We start from the raw sequence: 16,989 nt of genomic DNA, 5'->3' as shown, positions 1-16,989 counted from the left end.
TGCTTGTATCTTTTCCTGATCGGTGTGTTTCTATTGAATCTGTATTTCAGGGATCTATGGAGAAGGATGCTAGCGCGAAAACAAATGACTTGATGAATGGTAAGCTTGTCCTTCTATCTAGAGAAAATCCTTTCACATCAATTTTTTTTTTTTTTAATGTGATGCCTATCTTCATCTTGGAAAATTATTCGATTTTTGCCTGCTGCTGATGTTTCGGAGACACTTTTTCTTTTCTTGCAGCTCACTCTTTAAACAGCCCTTGTGATGATGCTCCAAAATTGTTATTTTTCTTGGAAGGGAAACAACTTGAACACTCATTAACACTGTATCAAGCAATACTGCTTCAAATGAATGAAGAGCCTGACGTTAGTGTGGGCCCAAGATTTTGGTATGAAGTCTATGAAGTGAAATATAGAAGAGCTTTAGAACAAAAGGGGAGTGATTTTCAAGTATCTGAGTTCTCTTCTGCTTGCAATGGACTTGGGATTTCTTGGAAGAAGCTTCCTTTTTTCTCTACCATGTTGGCTGCTGAGCTTCCCTGTAACTTGGAGAAGTCAAATCCTGCTTATGATATATTGTTTTTGCTGAAAGTATTGGAAGGCTTAAACAGATTCTCATTTCATCTATTGTCTCATGAAAGAAGCGATGCTTTTGCTAAAGGGAGAATTGATAGCCTTGATGATTTGAAGGTGACAATCCCTGTGGTCCCACAGATTGAGTTTTTAAGCAGTAAGCTAACTGAAAAGCTAGAACAACAAATGCGAGATCCTTTGGCACGGGCTGTTGGTGGAATGCCTTCATGGTGTAGTCAGTTAATGGCTGCATGCCCGTTCCTGTTTGCTTTCGAGGCACGGAGGAAGTACTTCCGATTGACGACATTTACTTCGTCACGGGTTCAGCCACACCCACATTGGACCAATAATAATTCAAATGCTACAACAGACAGGCGGTCGCATGCTGGTAGTTTGGAGCGTGAAAAGTTTCAGGTTTTCCGGAGTCATATTCTGGATTCGGCTATGCAGATGATGCATTTGCATGCCCGTAGCAGTGCTATCCTTGAAGTGGAGTACAATGAAGAAGTTGGCACCGGTCTAGGTCCAACAATGGAGTTCTATACCTTGGTTAGTCATGAGTTCCAGAAGGTTGGGTTGGATATGTGGAGAGAAGACCATTCTTCTTCCACTGATCAACTTCACTCAGTAAAACAGTCAGAGGTTGAGGGTTCCGAATTTGTGGTAGCTCCATTAGGATTGTTTCCTCGTCCATGGTCATCTACATCAGGTTCCTCAAATGGGACACGGTATGATGAAGTGATCCAGAAGTTTGTCCTACTTGGGCAGGTTATAGCGAAGGCTCTTCAAGATGGGAGGGTTCTTGATCTACCCTTTTCCAAAGCCTTCTATAAGATTATCCTTGGGCAGGTTTTCTTCAGTCTTTAGTCTGCACATTTCTATGTGAAAGAAGCTTTACCTGCACATTTCATTTACTATTTCTTCCATTTTGGTTTTTCAGGACCTTGACATATACGATATCCAGTCATTTGATCCCGAGCTTGGAAGGACTTTGCTGGAGTTTCAAGCCCTTGCTGAGAGGAGGAGAAATTTGGGCACTATTTCTGGAGAGGACACGGCATTTTTGTCTGAATTTTGTTTCCGGAATACCAGAATTGAGGATCTCTGTCTCGATTTTACTCTCCCAGGCTATTCAGATTACAAGCTTGCCTCTGGACCTGACCACATGATGGTAATTTTGTGGTTTCTGATGATAATGACCATTTCTTTCTTAAGGTTTCATCAATTCTTGTAATCTAACTGTATCATTTTGATTCTAGGTAAATATTAATAACTTGGAAGAGTATATTTCATTGACTGTGGATGCGACTGTGAGGAATGGGATATCTAGACAAGTAGAAGCTTTCAAATCAGGATTTAATCAGGTTCGTTCTCTGGTTGCAGTATACATCATGTAGGAGTGTTTTTATACACACACACACACACACACACACACACACACACACTTCTCTGTGGGTGTTGGGAAGCCATTTGGTAGGAAGCCAAATCCATGTTGCTTCCTCGTTCAGCACACTTGTCACTGGTTCATGCTCACCAATGGTCCTGAACTCTCCAACAAGATAGCTACATGATTGTTTCCACAATGCACTTAGTTAATTGATTGGTTGCTATTTTGTACATTTTTTTCTCTCTTGATAAATTACATTGATTGTTATTATTTTCATTCCATGAAAATTTTGCAGTTATGTTATCTTGAACACTAATGATTAGATGTGATAGGCTTTTGCTTTATACATTGTTTTCTCTGGATTTGTTAGACTGTTCGTTATCTCTTTATTCCCTCAAAACTATAGAACCATGTTTTCATATGTTTTAACCTTTCTTTCCTGACGTACAAATTTCTTTGTGAAAAACAAAAGATGTATCAAAAGAGAGGAGTTAATTCTTGATACAAAGGCTAAATATCAAATATCATGTCACTCTCATTAGCAGTGTCATTTGCTTCTCAATTACACAGAAACAAAATCTTTAGCCTATTCCTAAATGCCAATATCTCATAAAAGATAATGGATAATCTACATGGCCCAGATGGTGCTTCTTAGAACCCAAGCAATGAAATTTCTTCAATTCCTTTCAAGTTTGACCGTTGTTTTCCCAATCTCTCACAAGATTCAAAACTGACTGATGCAGGATCACACCCGATCATGAAAATAGCTCTAGGATGGGCCTCTAGTCCATGTGATTGGTAGATCGGGTACTCTAATTGGTCCAGAGGTCTGATGGTTTGGATCACTTTTTGGGTCCCTTTGTTGCAATCGGATGGCCAAAGTAGTTGTTTAAATTATCTGCTGGGCTCTGCGTGTGGTGCCACGTGGATTTAATGCTCTAGTAAAAAGATTAGGCTTCTAAGTTCATACGGTTAAGTTTAAAAACCTTTTACCACTTTGTTCTTTACTTAATTAGGACACCAAGTAGTTTGTTGATTTTCCTTTTCCTAGCCACAATCTTAATAGGATTTGAACTCTCTTGTACATGTTGATGGACCGTGATTAATCTCACGGGTGGACTGTGATAGTTTCATGCGTGGTTTCTTATTATTATTGGGCTGAAATATGTGTTAGAATATAATTTAGGGCCATGGGCTTTACTTATTACTCAAGTACGGTGTTTTATATATATATATATTTATAGAGAGAGAGAGAGAGAGAGAGAGAGAGAGAGAGAGAGAGAGAGAGAGAGAGGAATGCTCATCTACGCACCTTCTTATGTGAGCACCTGTGCACACCTTTTCACACGTGTCTTAGCCACATAATCTGAACGGTCCACGTGATGCAGCACCCCTTGAAACCTTATAAGTCCAACTTTCAGCCCGATACAAAACTCTGGTGGGCCATGTCAAAAGGAAACAGTTTCCTCCCTTGATTTGCATTTCTCTTTGCTATGGCCCACTAGAGTTTTGGATTAGGCTGAAAATTGGGCCCATAAAGTTTCAAGGGGTGCCGCATCACGTGGACCATTCAGATTATGTGCCTAAGACACGTGCGCAAAGGTTCGCAGGTGAGCATTCCTCTCTCTCTCTCTCTCTCTCTCTCTCTCTCTATATATATATATATATATATAATGAAAGCTCTAATAATAAAATAGAGAGGCTAGGGGATGAGAGGCTATTCTAGAACAACTAACCCCCCCCCTTTCTCCCTCACTCTCTCTCTCTCTCTCTCTCTCTTTTTGACCGAATTTTCTGGTACCTTGGTTCTTTTCTCTTCTTTCACTTTCTTTCTCATCCCTTCTTTGATTTCTCTAAGGTGAAATCCTAAGTCGTTGGGAGCTGATTTGCACAAATCATGGTGCATCAACGGTATGATTGTTCAAGCCTACTTACAAGGCATATGTTTGAAGCAAAGAAACATCATATATATTCTTTGATTTTTTTTATGTTCTTCTTTACCCTATAGCTCTTTGCATTTGTTATGTTTTCTATAAAATTTTGATGAACTCAAAGTAAAGATATTATCTATCCACGTTATTAGAATCTAGACAGTTATGAAAAGGTATGTTCCCTATGCTATTCTCGAACTAAAAATGGAGATAGACTAGTTTTGGCTTTGATCCCCGTCAATTTTGGTATCAGATCCTTCCACAAGCTTTCAAGTAGCCCAGTGGAGGTGTTTTCGGGAGATGAGCCGTTTGTAGTTTCTTTGGCTAAATCTTTAAATTCTTTATTAATAATCCCGTTGAGCTCTTTGATGAGTTTTGGAGCATTGAGTTGTTGCTTTATGAATCATCATTGCCCTCGTTATTTATTTATTCTCTTTTTGCTGTAATAAAGTTTAGTTCTTCTCTCACAAAAATTAAAACAACAAAAAAAATAAAAAAATAAAAAATAGAAGTAAAAGATTTAAAAAGGAAAAAGAAGAAAAAAAAAGGAATTAATACATGTTTGATGCGGACATCAGTGGCGCACCCTTTAAAGTGTACCAAAGGAGGAGGCGTCGCCGACAGAGTACTGGAGCGGAGGAGTTGATGTGGATGGATGTTGGGTCCATCGGACCCATTTTCTGACGCAGTACGAGTTTAGGAGCGGCATGACCGCACCCTGACCATAGAGATTCATGGGTCAGATTTCACACCCTATCACACGGGTGTTTTAGTTTCAGGTGTTTTTATTCTTTTTCCTTGTTTCAAGGGCTTTATTGCACTTTCTCTATTTTTTCATCTTTTTTGCTATTTTTCTTGTTTTCAGGGCTTAATGCACTTTTACTTTTTCCATAGCTTATGTATACGTTGTGAGAAATCCTATTTTCATTATTATTAAATGAATAGAAATTCGTATTTTTTCTTCCTCTTTATTTAAGAGATTAGGGTTTCAAGATTGACCATTGGGTGTTGAGGATTCCACCTCGATTTCAGGTTTCATTCTTTTTAGATCTTCAAGGTACAGGAAAGGATAAAAATCATCATCATTCTTTTCTTTTGACAACAAAAAAGACCCGTATTTTCTTCATCTCGAATCCTTCATTCTTCACCCTTTTCGTTCCTCTCTAGATACCCCCTTTCTAGTTTGAATGGAAAAGAGAGATGATTAGCTAGTAGAATCAGATCCAAACTTGACCATGGACTGACTTATGCTAGATCTAGGATATCCTCATATCCCTAAGTTCTCCCTTTTTACTGTTTACGCAATTTTATGCTAAGGGGCATGATCTTGATGGAATGACCTCATCTTTGTGTTGAAATTTACCTAATTCCTTTGATTGGAAACGGTTAGTTGATTCATATATTTACTAGAATATTCTTTAACCTGATTATACATGCATCTAGGATTAGATCATCACATGTCCCTGCATCAAAGTTCCCTCGTAGGAATTGTGTTTCCTTTTTATGTTTATTTTAGCTCCCCATTTTTGGTGCGGCCCAACTGATCAACAATCTTGATCATTTAAAAATGAGTCTCATTTGTAAAAACTCAGGGGCTGAGGATACTATGATCTTCCGTCCGATGGTTGTGTAGTTTCTATTAGCCAACCATAGAGTCCTTGCCCACCCCTGATATCATGTGGATAATCCTGGCTTTTGTTCACCTCAAGCAGTGATCCATTTTCAGGGACTGCTGCTTCCATATACCAATGAGTGAATGGGATAGGAAATCACTTGAGTATTCCCCTTTCTTGTAAATATGTCAACTAAACAGCTGATTTTACAACAACCTAGAGGGTTTGTGATTCCCATTCTAGGATTTCAACCACCAGAAGATTAGGAATCATGAGTCACAGATCCAGGATTGACCACTGCTAGGATCCACTACTACCTAGGACAGGGATGTTCCATTATCCAAACAGGCCCTGATTGCAAATCACATCCTAGACTATAACCCTAACCTTTTCCACATCAACCACCACCTCTAGAACAAACTGCAGTCCTATTCCTTTCCTTGTTTCTGACTGCACCCCTTCCCTTCCCAATTTCCAACCTACAGCTCATATGCAACCCATGTACTTCTACCATACCCTTGCACAGTCCCCAAAATCCAATTTCCAGCCTTGGACATACCCCGATCTCAACCCTAGCATCTATGCAACCCGTAAACAGCCGGATCACTAATCAGTGCTTAATGCTTGAACCCTAACCTGTTATTCTTCAACTTCAGCCTATATACAACTCTATACACAAACATTCTAGCAGCCCTAGCATGACAGTCTGCTCCAAAACCAATTTTTATTGCCTTAAAACATCCTGTTGTCAATCCAAACCTGTCCACAGTTTAACCCCTAACCCCACAACCTTGTTAACCACTTCATCCCAAACTAAACCCTAAAATGTAACTCTTCTAAATCACACAAAAGATCAAAGCCATAGTCCACCCTAAATTTAGCTGCCACGGCATATAAACCAAACCTGTCAGCAATTCACTTTAAACCTCCAAACGGTCCAAATTTAACCTAATCAGTGCAGAAAACAACATAATTCGGCAGTACCCATCCCTAAATCAATTCACTTCTAGCCTCTGAACTGTGAAACATTAATCCCATTCCACTCTTAGGCCCCATTTGTTAAATCTGAAGTCTAAAGACCGAATCTGAAATCTGAAGTCTGAATCTGAAATCTAAAGCCTGAATCTGAAATCTGAAGTAAAAAAACTTGTTTGATAATTATGGCTGAAGTCTAAAAATTAAGTACTGAATCTGAAACAAATTGTTTGTTAACAAACATCTTAAATGTCTGAAATATGTTAATTTGACACATTTGCCCCTATCTCTTGTTTGGAAATGTTTTACATTATAAAGAAATTATTTTTTATTAAATGAAAATAAAATCATTATATTTAATTCAAATAAACTAAAATACTTAATAAAAAACTAAAGTATCATCATAAGGCCCTCAATTCCTCCTAGCGGGAAGATTGTCACTATGTGTTGTATAGGACTGAACACCAGTAGCAACAAAACGACATTATATTTATATGCTATCCAAACTGTTTATAAGGTCATTCCCATTTGGATGAAGTGAAAATATATTGATCCAAAACTTCCGTGGCCTATTTAAGTTTATTTTCCATCCAATATGTTCATAAGGTCACAAATACCTGTTTGAAGAGGAAAAAAAATAAATCGTATTGATCCAAAACTTCTGTGACCCCCAAAAAGGGTTTCAATGGTAGACGTTCAATCCCTCGCCGCTTTTTGCAGCTTATTTTTCGTCTCAAGCTTTAATATGAGCTTGCCAAATGGATGGATGGTTTGGATATAACACATACCTCATGATGGGACCCACAGAACTTGCTGACGTCAATACAGCAGCTATATAGCTGGTGTGAGGTACACCAACGAATCCGCATCCTACTTGGACGCGAATTAGCTACTGACAAGTTGAATAGCGAGATTCGCTACTGAAGTGATGTCATCAAGTTCCATGGGCCCACTATGATGTATGTGGGCCCACTATGATGTATGTGCTTTATCTACACAGTCCATCTATTTGGAGATTTAATTTTAGAGCATGAGTTAAAGAATGAGGCAGATCCAAACATGTAGTTGACCCCACCACAAAAAACAATGGCGAGATTGATGCTTACCGTTGAAACCTTCCCGAGGCTCACTGTGATTTTTATTTGAAATCCAACCTGTTCACAAGTTAACACAGACATGAAAGAAGGGAAAAAACAAATATCAGCTTGATCAAAAACTTTTGTGGCCTATTTAAGTTTTTAATGGTGGGCGTCACTCTCCCCACTATTTTCTGTGGTGAGGTCCGTTGGAGCTTTGGATTTGACTCATTCTTTGGATCTGTACCTAAAATTATATTTCCAAATGGATGGACAACGTGGATACAAAACATACATCATGATGGGGTCCACATAACTTGGTGACGTAACTTTAGTAGCGAGTCTCGCTACTCAACCTGTCAGTATCCAATCCGCGTCCACAGAAACAGATTGGCTACTCCCCTGCCACCAGCCAACCTGATGGTTGGTGCTATGTGGGCCCCACCATGATGTATGTGTTTCATCTATTCTGTCCATCTATGTTTCTAGATCATTTTATGGTATGAGACCAAAAATGAGGTATATCCCAATCTTAAGTGGACCACATTACAGGAAAACAGTATTGAATGAACGTCGACCATTAAAAACTTTTTGGGGGCCATAAAAGTTTTGGATCAAGCTGATCTTTGTTTTTTCCATTCATCTAGGTCTATATGACCTAATCAACAGATTGGATGCCAAATAAATAGTACATTGGGCCTTGGGAGAATTTTAATGGTGGATATCCAATCACTATTGTTTTCCTGTGGTGTGGTCCACCTGAGATTTATATTCCTCTCATTTTTGGTCAAGTCGTAAAATGATCTTTAAAAATGGATGAAACACATACATCATGGTGGGGCATAAAGAAGTTTTATAGGTTAAAAGTTGATTTTGTATTGCGCAAACAATTTAAAGAGAAAAAATTGCCGTAGTAACTTGAAAAGGGGTAATTTTGGAAGAAAATTTTTTTGTTTAATGAAAAATTCACTGAGCGCATTCCGCATTCACTATTAAGCCAGACTCCTATCACGGAAAGAATTCAGTGAAAAACCACTTAGTGCTTTCCTTCTTCCACGTTAATGACGCATTAACAAACACCACTAAACATGGAACATTTTCACAATTCCGCGTTAAGTGCCAAAAAAATTCAGCGTTAACAAACAAGCCCTTAATTTTACTGATTAAGACTGCACTAAAACTGCAACAACTGTCTCTAAATACGCACCAAATCTGTCCACAACCAGTCCTTAAACTGAGGCCAAATGTCATGCCCAAAATCTGTCCACAATTCAATCCTACAACCAAACCAGTACAGCTTACAATTTTCCTCAAAATCAGCCTCCAAACAGTCTGGAACATTTTCCAAAGCCTATCCTTGGATGCCAGCCTATAACCTGCCCAAAACAGCCCAAGTTTCCATCCCCTTTTGAACCTGAAGTGACTACAATACCCGCCTATAACCAGTCTTAAATCTGTTCAAAACATTCCCTAAACACCTCATACCCAATAAACTAATACCAGCCCATGGAACCGGTTGTTCTTGTCAAGATAACAATGAGAAGCTGTCATTCTTATGTGTCTTCCAAGAGCTTCGATCTGTATTCCACTACTTATTACTGTCCACCACAATGCTATGGTTATTCAGAAATGCCTCCTTGTAGTGAAACGTCATACAATTCCAAGATGGAGACACAAGTTAATGAGATGATGGGGAAGATGCTGCAGCTAAGACAGACTCTTTAAGTGGTGCTAATCCATCATTGATTTTACACTAGAACGGATCTTCTGTTGTTGCTATGACAAATTGTAGCTAATGTGCCGCTACTTTGGAATCAAAACTTGTGAGAAGGAAGCGCCATTTGGAAATCTAATGGAAGAACCATCTGAACAAAGTGTCCCAATGCAGAATGATGAATGCATGGAATTCACCATTGGATTGACTAATCAATCCATATATGAATTGAGTGAGGACTCCAGCAATGCCGTTGATTGAGAGATCCATTGATGGATCAACCAACAAATCTGTTGGATCAATGGCTGGATCAAAGGAAGGATCAACAAAAGCATCTGAGTAAGAATTGAAAGACAGTCCTCGGCTGAATTGAAGGAGAAACTGACGGACAGCTCAATGGTCAGATGAGTCAACTCTGAATGTATTAAAGTTGATATGAACATATTAATCACATCCCAACAACAACTGGAGTGGAAGTTCCAAGATCAGTGATAAGGTAAAAACCCCAAACTTCTTGGGTTGCGGAAAGGCATAATAAGAAATATGTAGGCTAATATCGGCCATGTGACGAGCTGATTTGACAGTTAGGTCTACATCACCACTTCCTCCAAAACCAACAAAGATGCAATAAAAATTGAATCAAATGGTAACTGGTGAGCACGAACAAGGGGAAGAATTTTTTTCAAGCTGGGGGGAACCAAAGCAGACCCACAGTTGATCACCAAAAGAAGGCCATGGTGGGCCCCACAGCCTACACCAGCAACTAATCAGGCTCTCATCTGTCCATGGGCCTAATCAATGGCTTTGATAACCCTTTAGGCCCCATAGTTCTAATCACATGGTCCATATAGTGTTTAGATCCATGTGGTTGGCCTCACTGTGTATTTAATCCTGATCCTGACTAAAGGCATCTAAAAAACCCGAACAAGTAAAGAATCTTTTTACTTCATTTCTTTGTTTAATAAGGACAACAAGTAGTTAATTGATTTTGCTTTTTCAAGCAATAATGCTCATAGGATTTGAACTCTTATACATTAATGCAGGGGCATTTTCATACGGAGCTCGACTGGGGTGGCCCGTGGGATGCAAGGGCACACTCGGGGTGGGCGGCCTGTGTGAAGCGAGTGGCTCGTGTGAGGTGAAACCCATGTGATGTGGGGCCCACAAGGGGGGTTTGGCCGAGGGCCTAACCCATGGGATGTGGGGCTTGGGCTATGAGATAAAGGGATTAATTTGCCACGCTCCATTAGTTTGAGCTTTTGGAGCAAGTTGTTAGTTGTCCTACATCAAAGTGGTATTGAAGCGAGAGCTAGTGTTCGAGACTCCTCACCGGGGGTGATTAATGCATAAGCATTTTCATACCGGGCTCGAGTGGGGTCCCTTGTGGGATGCAAGGGCACACTTGGGGTGGGTGGCTCGTGTGAGGCGGAACCCATGTGATGTGGGGCCCACAAGGGGGGTTTGGCCGAGGACCTAACCCATGGGATATGGAGCTTGGGATATGAGATAAAGGTATTGATTTGCCATGCTCTTTCAGTTCAAGCTTTTAGAGCAAGTAGTTAGTTGTCCTCCATCATACATGTTTGTGTAAATCTTACATAAGTAGACACAGAAAGCAAATTAGCTTTTTCAAGCAATAATGCTCTTAGGATTTGAAACATGATATTTGTTGATTGATTGAAAGCTCTTCTGATTACCACAATAGGAACTTTTTTTATGTGCTACAGTTCTAATGTTAGGTTTGAGATTCTCTAGTTATTTGTGGTGGACAAATCTATTGTTTTATTCATTTGTTTCTTTTATCTTTATATCCTTCTCGTATTTTCCCTATTTCTTTGCATCCATGTTGAATTGGATGAAATTTTGGAGAGCTCAAAGTGAAGAGATAACCTGTCCATGCTAACAGAGTCTTTGAAACATATTAAAAGAATTTACTCTTCGCTTTCTTGAATTGGAATTGAAGATGGACTAGTTTTTGCTTTTGATCTCCATCACCAGCACTCCCCACCAATTCTTTTCATATGCGAGCTCGCCGGTGTTCCTGACCATGGCTTTTTCTTCTTGCTTTTCCAGTGGTGCCATATTTTTTTCGAAAGTTGACATTTTATTCTTTCCATGTGTGAAATAATCTGGCAACACTTGATATTCTGCATAACAACATTCTTCTCTTGGAAAGGCCTTCTATCCTCTCCCACTTTTGGTAACCTTGACAAGTTTTTTGTGAAAAACCATGAAACTATACATAAAGTTCAAGGAAGTGCAAATACTACTTGGAGCTTCATTACAAATGATCCACTGTTTCCTCCACCTTTTCTTTTCTATTTTTTTTACAGAAAAGATACATTGTATATGCTCTCTGTGTCGAGGATGGTCCAAGGTGAGGATGATTTTTGTTGGCTGTTACCATCCAATAAAATTTGAAGTTGATCTTTTTGGTTCTCACTTTTATTCTAGTTGGTTTTGAGGGATGGTGTGATTAGCATAAACTAGAGTATTGTCTTATCTTGCAGTAGACCTTTATAGTTTTGGGCCTTTGGTTCACTGTTCATTCCTCAGCTGCTTTCTTTTATCTTGAAATTGTTCAAAGAAACCGTCTATGTTATTAAACTGAAAAAAAAAAGTTTTTTTCTGACTAAAATAATGGCATTTTTTGGATGGTTTTCTATACTCCACAAGCATCATATGCATACTCTTCCATTGCAGGTATTCCCACTGAAAACCATCCAGATTTTTACTGAAGATGAGGTCGAGCGTTTGCTATGTGGCGAACATGATACCTGGGCTGTACGTATCCCTTCCCCCCACTTTTAGCATGCTTTGATGGATTGCATTGATTCTAACATCATTGTTTCATTAGTCTGGCGATCTATTGGAGCACATTAAGTTCGATCATGGCTACACAGCTACCAGTCCTCCCATTGTCAATGTCAGTATTTATCAATTGATCTTTTTTCTATCTGAATGTTCATCTTTTTTACTTCTTCAGAAAACCTAATGATTCACTAATTGTTACAGCTCCTTGAAATAATTCAAGATTTTGGGTGCGATCAACGACGAGCATTCTTGCAGTTTGTGACCGGAGCTCCTCGCCTACCTCCTGGAGGCTTAGCATCTCTGAACCCAAAACTGACAATTGTCCGTAAGGTCTGTCGGTCATCTTTTACCAAATTCTCTTTTTATCCAGTTTATTTATAACTGTATCTTGATTCTTGACGCCACTATACGTTTACCTTTTCAGCAATGGAGCAAGTGGGAGGATGCAGACTTGCCAAGTGTCATGACTTGTGCTAATTATTTGAAGCTCCCTCCTTACTCTTCCAAGGTGAGTTTTTGTAATGTTCTTGTCATAGCTTTTGTAAGGTGAGTTTCTTCGACAAGATTGTTAACAGCCTTATTTTCCCTAAAATGCCCTCATTTTACAGAAATAATGAGATGGGAAACAACCATAAAAAGTTCGAGAACTGCGATGGCATGTGAATCTAAATAGTGAGGTAGGGGTTAGAAGGCCCCTACTTTATTTACTTAATTGCATGTATACCATCAACATCTTTTATTATAAAATGTCCCTTTTAAGTTTCTAAGTGACCATTAGGAATAGATTTCAATCTTGTCATTCCATAAATGAGTAGGCATTCTGTCCAAAATTTATTGAAAACTGAGGTCCTTAACAGCCCATGGTGAAGTTAAGGAAACTGTTTTGTTAATTTGCAGAGGTTCTGCTAACATGGCCTTTTAGTTGAGTCCAGCGCATAGATTCCTTGACATCTGCCGAGGTGGCCTACATGCCGATGTTTGAGCCATCCACCTAGTGGGCCGTACTGTATAGATGCTATGGCTGCGAAATCTGGCTGCTCCACTCATCCAGTGGCCTCCATTTGACCCGGTAAAAAAGAAGAAGAAAAAGGATGGCTAAACCATGGAGTTTCGCCCACCTGATGGGTGGATTAGCCCGATTTATTGTCCAAGGCACCTACATGGTGAGTCCTAGCAGAAAGCTTGGATTTTCCATAAGTTGGCCATGTTAGCAAGTGGAGGCGTTAACGGGGGCTGCCTTATGCATGCATGGGGGTTTAAGAAACCTCTCCTTAATCCATTTCTGTGCGAGGGGTTGGTCCAATCTAGGAGTTTGGTCACAGTCCATCCACAGTGGGGTCCATCTGTTCAGTGAAGTGGATCCTGGCCATGTATGACATGTAAATACAACTTGTGCAATAGACAAGTTACACATACTCTCATCTGGTCAATGTGATTTTTTGGTCATGGCTCACTTATGCTTGGACAAACTTGACAAACGGTCTAGATCATGTCACATGCTGTTTGGTCAAAACTCGATCGACAGTGGATTGGGGGACCATAACTTTTCAAATATTTATATACTTCAATCTGTTTTTAATCAGAATCCTTGGGTTGCAGGAGCGAATGAGGGAGAGGCTGTTATATGCCATAACAGAAGGGCAAGGGTCCTTCCATCTCTCTTGAGCTTAAGCTTCCAAGACTCTCTCTCTCTCTCTCTCTCTCTCTCTCTCCCCCTTTTGACAGGTACATAGAATGTGAATTTGTAATTATCAGAAGTGGTGTAGATAGCCGAAGAAGTCAGTCCACTGCTGGGGGTTATATGTATATAGTAGGTGGGAAGTGAGATGGACTGGAACATGTACAGGTTCTAGAAAAGGGGTAAAAAAAGAAGAAAAAGAAGCCTTTTGATTTCATCCTGTGAATAGGCTGTATAGGGTACCTTTTTGGGTACATATGCACATACCTCCATTCATCTTTATAGACGGAGTTTTATTTTCAACTTTCAACTGTGCATATTCTATCTATATATATTATCTAAGAAATGATGTTTACCTTTTCCATTGCATGCATATCTGCCTGTTTGGTTGCCACATATTTTATTTTATTTCACTCTACTGCTATAGCACCGGTTGGGCAGAAAACAGTTTTTTTTTTAAAAAAAAAAAAAAAAAAAAAAACCAAATGGCTTATAGATAATCAACTTTCAACATGATGTTAAAGATGTAACCATCTGTTAGAAGTGCCGTGCTTTAAAACACCATCAGTTTCATGCTGATTGGATTTTAGAAGGATATGTATGTGGTATCAGCTCCCAGAATAAGGTTACCTGGAAGACATGTCTCAGAGGAGCTTAATGGCGATTATTGTTGTGGTCTTTGTTGCAGTGAATTCAGTCGCCATTGGAATTGGTCTGATGGATTCTTATCCATCAAGGCTTCAAACTTTCCAAGCAAAACGCGATTTCACCTGTCTATGTAACTATGGCACGGTTGCTATTTGCAAGAGAAGCCACAGTTTTGTTTCAAGGTTAGGTGTGTCGCACTTTGATTCGAATGTCAATTTTGGATTGTGAAGGTCTTGATCTATCTGATTGCCCTCACCAATGTTAGTTTTGGTGTTGCATTACAGCAAGCTGTCTATTTTTTGGTTGGATGTCCATTTGTAAGCTCGTCAGTTGGGATGATTGGAACAGACCAATTGTTGTGTTGCAACCCAGCAGATACATGGGATCAATGACCTTTAGGGCCTGATAATCTTTAAACGCCTAAAATGCCCTTTTATGAGTAGAAACTGATTGTGCCTCTACTTTCTTGACATTCGCATGTATGGCCGACAATCTGAACAATCCAAATGTCTTGCATGGAGGCATGCAATTATCTACCATTATGGATAGCGCCGATATCAACCTGATTTAAATAAGAAAGTTGTGATTTCCTCTCTGGTACAATCTGATTTAAATAAGAAAGTTGTGATTTCCTCTCTGTTACAATCTGATTTAAATAAGAAAGTCTCTGTACCAGTGACGAGCATGCCAACCCCAGGGGTTTGGCTTTGGATAGCTTATGAAGAAAAATCCGCTGGATTGGAAGATCGTAGCTGCTCTTAAGCATCTTTTCATGACCACCTGTTAATGGCTTAGGATTCTTCTTATTGCTGATGTGACTTTTATAATTAGGTCCATGATATCAATTGCTTGGATCACAGAAGTGTGTCTAAATACACAGGTGAGCTAAGCGAGCGAGGCCGTTTCTCTGTAGGGCTCAAAATGGATCAGGTCGTTCATCAAATACACGATTAATAGGAGATTTAACTTAGCCCCCAAATTGATGGCTTAATAAGAGAAATACAGCACTAGTCCCATCAGGCCTAAGCTTGGTGGTTATACGTTGCTGGACTCGGGCCTGTTTTGTTTAGGCTTGTCATAGACCTAGGCTGGGCTCATTAATTGGTTTTACGTTGCTGGCTGGGGTTAGAAGACCAGGACTCAGCCTAAGCCCAGCTTATTGACAGCACTAACAACAATTAGCAGTGAGCTTTGTCTCTCGATCACAAAGGTTGAGCCATCCAGATTGCGCCCACTAAGATTTTAATGGATTTTTCTGTCCTAACATGTTTAGATTAGGTTTCTCAGGAAAAGAAGCCATGATATTCTATAACTAGAATATCTTCCACGTGGCCGCATTTTGTTAGACGGTAATCAGGGTAAGGTCCATATCAATGGTTTGGATTACTCGACATTGGACTGCACTTTTTCTATCTATATACTGTTAGAACTTTTCTGTTTACTAGTTAGTAACATTGTCTATCAAAATATATCGCAATATTACATGGACGTGGTTTTTCCGTAGTTAAAAATGATTTTTACGAAGTTAATATAAAAAAGATATTGTTATGTTTTATTTCATCAATTTGATTCTTCTCAGCATGGTCGATTGATGATGATAGATCTTCAAATCCTATGGGTATGGCCTGCTTATGTGGTCTTATGAAGACCCACCGCCCGCCCTTAATAATGGAAGTAATGGAGCCTTAATTTAAATGAATAGAGGCATTTTGGTAATAACTAAAATAAAATTATATGTAAAGGTTCCGTCCAGTTGACAGCCGGCGTCAAACTCTGGCTACGGTTTTTATAGATTACGTGATAATCTAATCTTTCAAGCTTATGCTAGTGTTGGAACCAGCCCCTTAAAAATATTAATGAAAGCTCTAATTCATTAACCATATGCATATAATAAGGGTGATATTAGCAGCAAATTATGATGATCATAAGTCTTTGGTGGACATCCTATTAATTCTCAGTATATTGTACCTTGAATCTTCATTATAGGTTTGTTAATAAGTGATTCCTTTTGTAGAAATTGGAAACTTTAGATTGAGAGTCGTGGTCCATAGATCTCAGTACCTCATTAGACCATGACCATCACAACTACATGGGAGTAACTTGTAGATATTGATTCACGAGATGTATGGTCATCTTATATTAGGGGACTGATTTGGGTCAGAATGGACAATTTCCACCATCGGAACCAACTTGGCGTCGGTATATGCCTTACTTTTACCCTACACAGGAGTATAAGTGTGCCATGAACAAATGATATATGTTTGGACTTCTGGTCACTCACATTGGTGGATCGAGATCAAGTCTGGGGGCCCAGTAGCTTGGACTATAATTATGAGATCAGGACTTGATGATGCATGGCAAATGGTTAATCCTTAGACCTGAGGATGTGTAAGGGTCACGATCTTGATTGGTCAACTTTGGCTTTTCCTACAAGGTTCATACTATTAGTGCATTGATTTGTACATCTTGTTTGTTAATCATGTGAGTTATTGTGTCAGATAGTCGGTTGAGCCTCTGGAAGCTGAACACCTCAGACACAAGAGAACAAGAGCGTTAAGGAGAAAAGAATAGGTAAATGAGG

The 16,989-nt window shown here is 39.3% G+C and overlaps 1 protein-coding gene across 3 annotated transcripts in view; it reads left to right on the top strand.

The window, feature by feature from the left end:
• The window catches only part of LOC131253247 (E3 ubiquitin-protein ligase UPL4), a 35,859-nt gene extending 21,739 nt beyond the window's left edge, over positions 1–14,120 (top strand). For all 3 annotated transcript variants that reach the window (XM_058254176.1, XM_058254177.1, XM_058254175.1), the window contains 9 exons: positions 51–99; positions 241–1,421; positions 1,513–1,743; positions 1,832–1,936; positions 11,972–12,052; positions 12,126–12,194; positions 12,284–12,412; positions 12,507–12,590; positions 13,682–14,120. In XM_058254176.1, coding sequence (XP_058110159.1) covers positions 51–99; positions 241–1,421; positions 1,513–1,743; positions 1,832–1,936; positions 11,972–12,052; positions 12,126–12,194; positions 12,284–12,412; positions 12,507–12,590; positions 13,682–13,747 — 1,995 coding nt within the window. In that variant the 3' untranslated portion in view covers positions 13,748–14,120. The remainder of the gene's footprint in view (positions 1–50; positions 100–240; positions 1,422–1,512; positions 1,744–1,831; positions 1,937–11,971; positions 12,053–12,125; positions 12,195–12,283; positions 12,413–12,506; positions 12,591–13,681) is intronic.
• The last annotated feature ends 2,869 nt before the right edge of the window (positions 14,121–16,989 follow it).

This window comes from Magnolia sinica, chromosome 8 (genome assembly GCF_029962835.1).
Source record: "Magnolia sinica isolate HGM2019 chromosome 8, MsV1, whole genome shotgun sequence".
NCBI lineage: Eukaryota > Viridiplantae > Streptophyta > Magnoliopsida > Magnoliales > Magnoliaceae > Magnolia > Magnolia sinica.
This window is presented reverse-complemented; position numbering and strand designations above follow the sequence as displayed.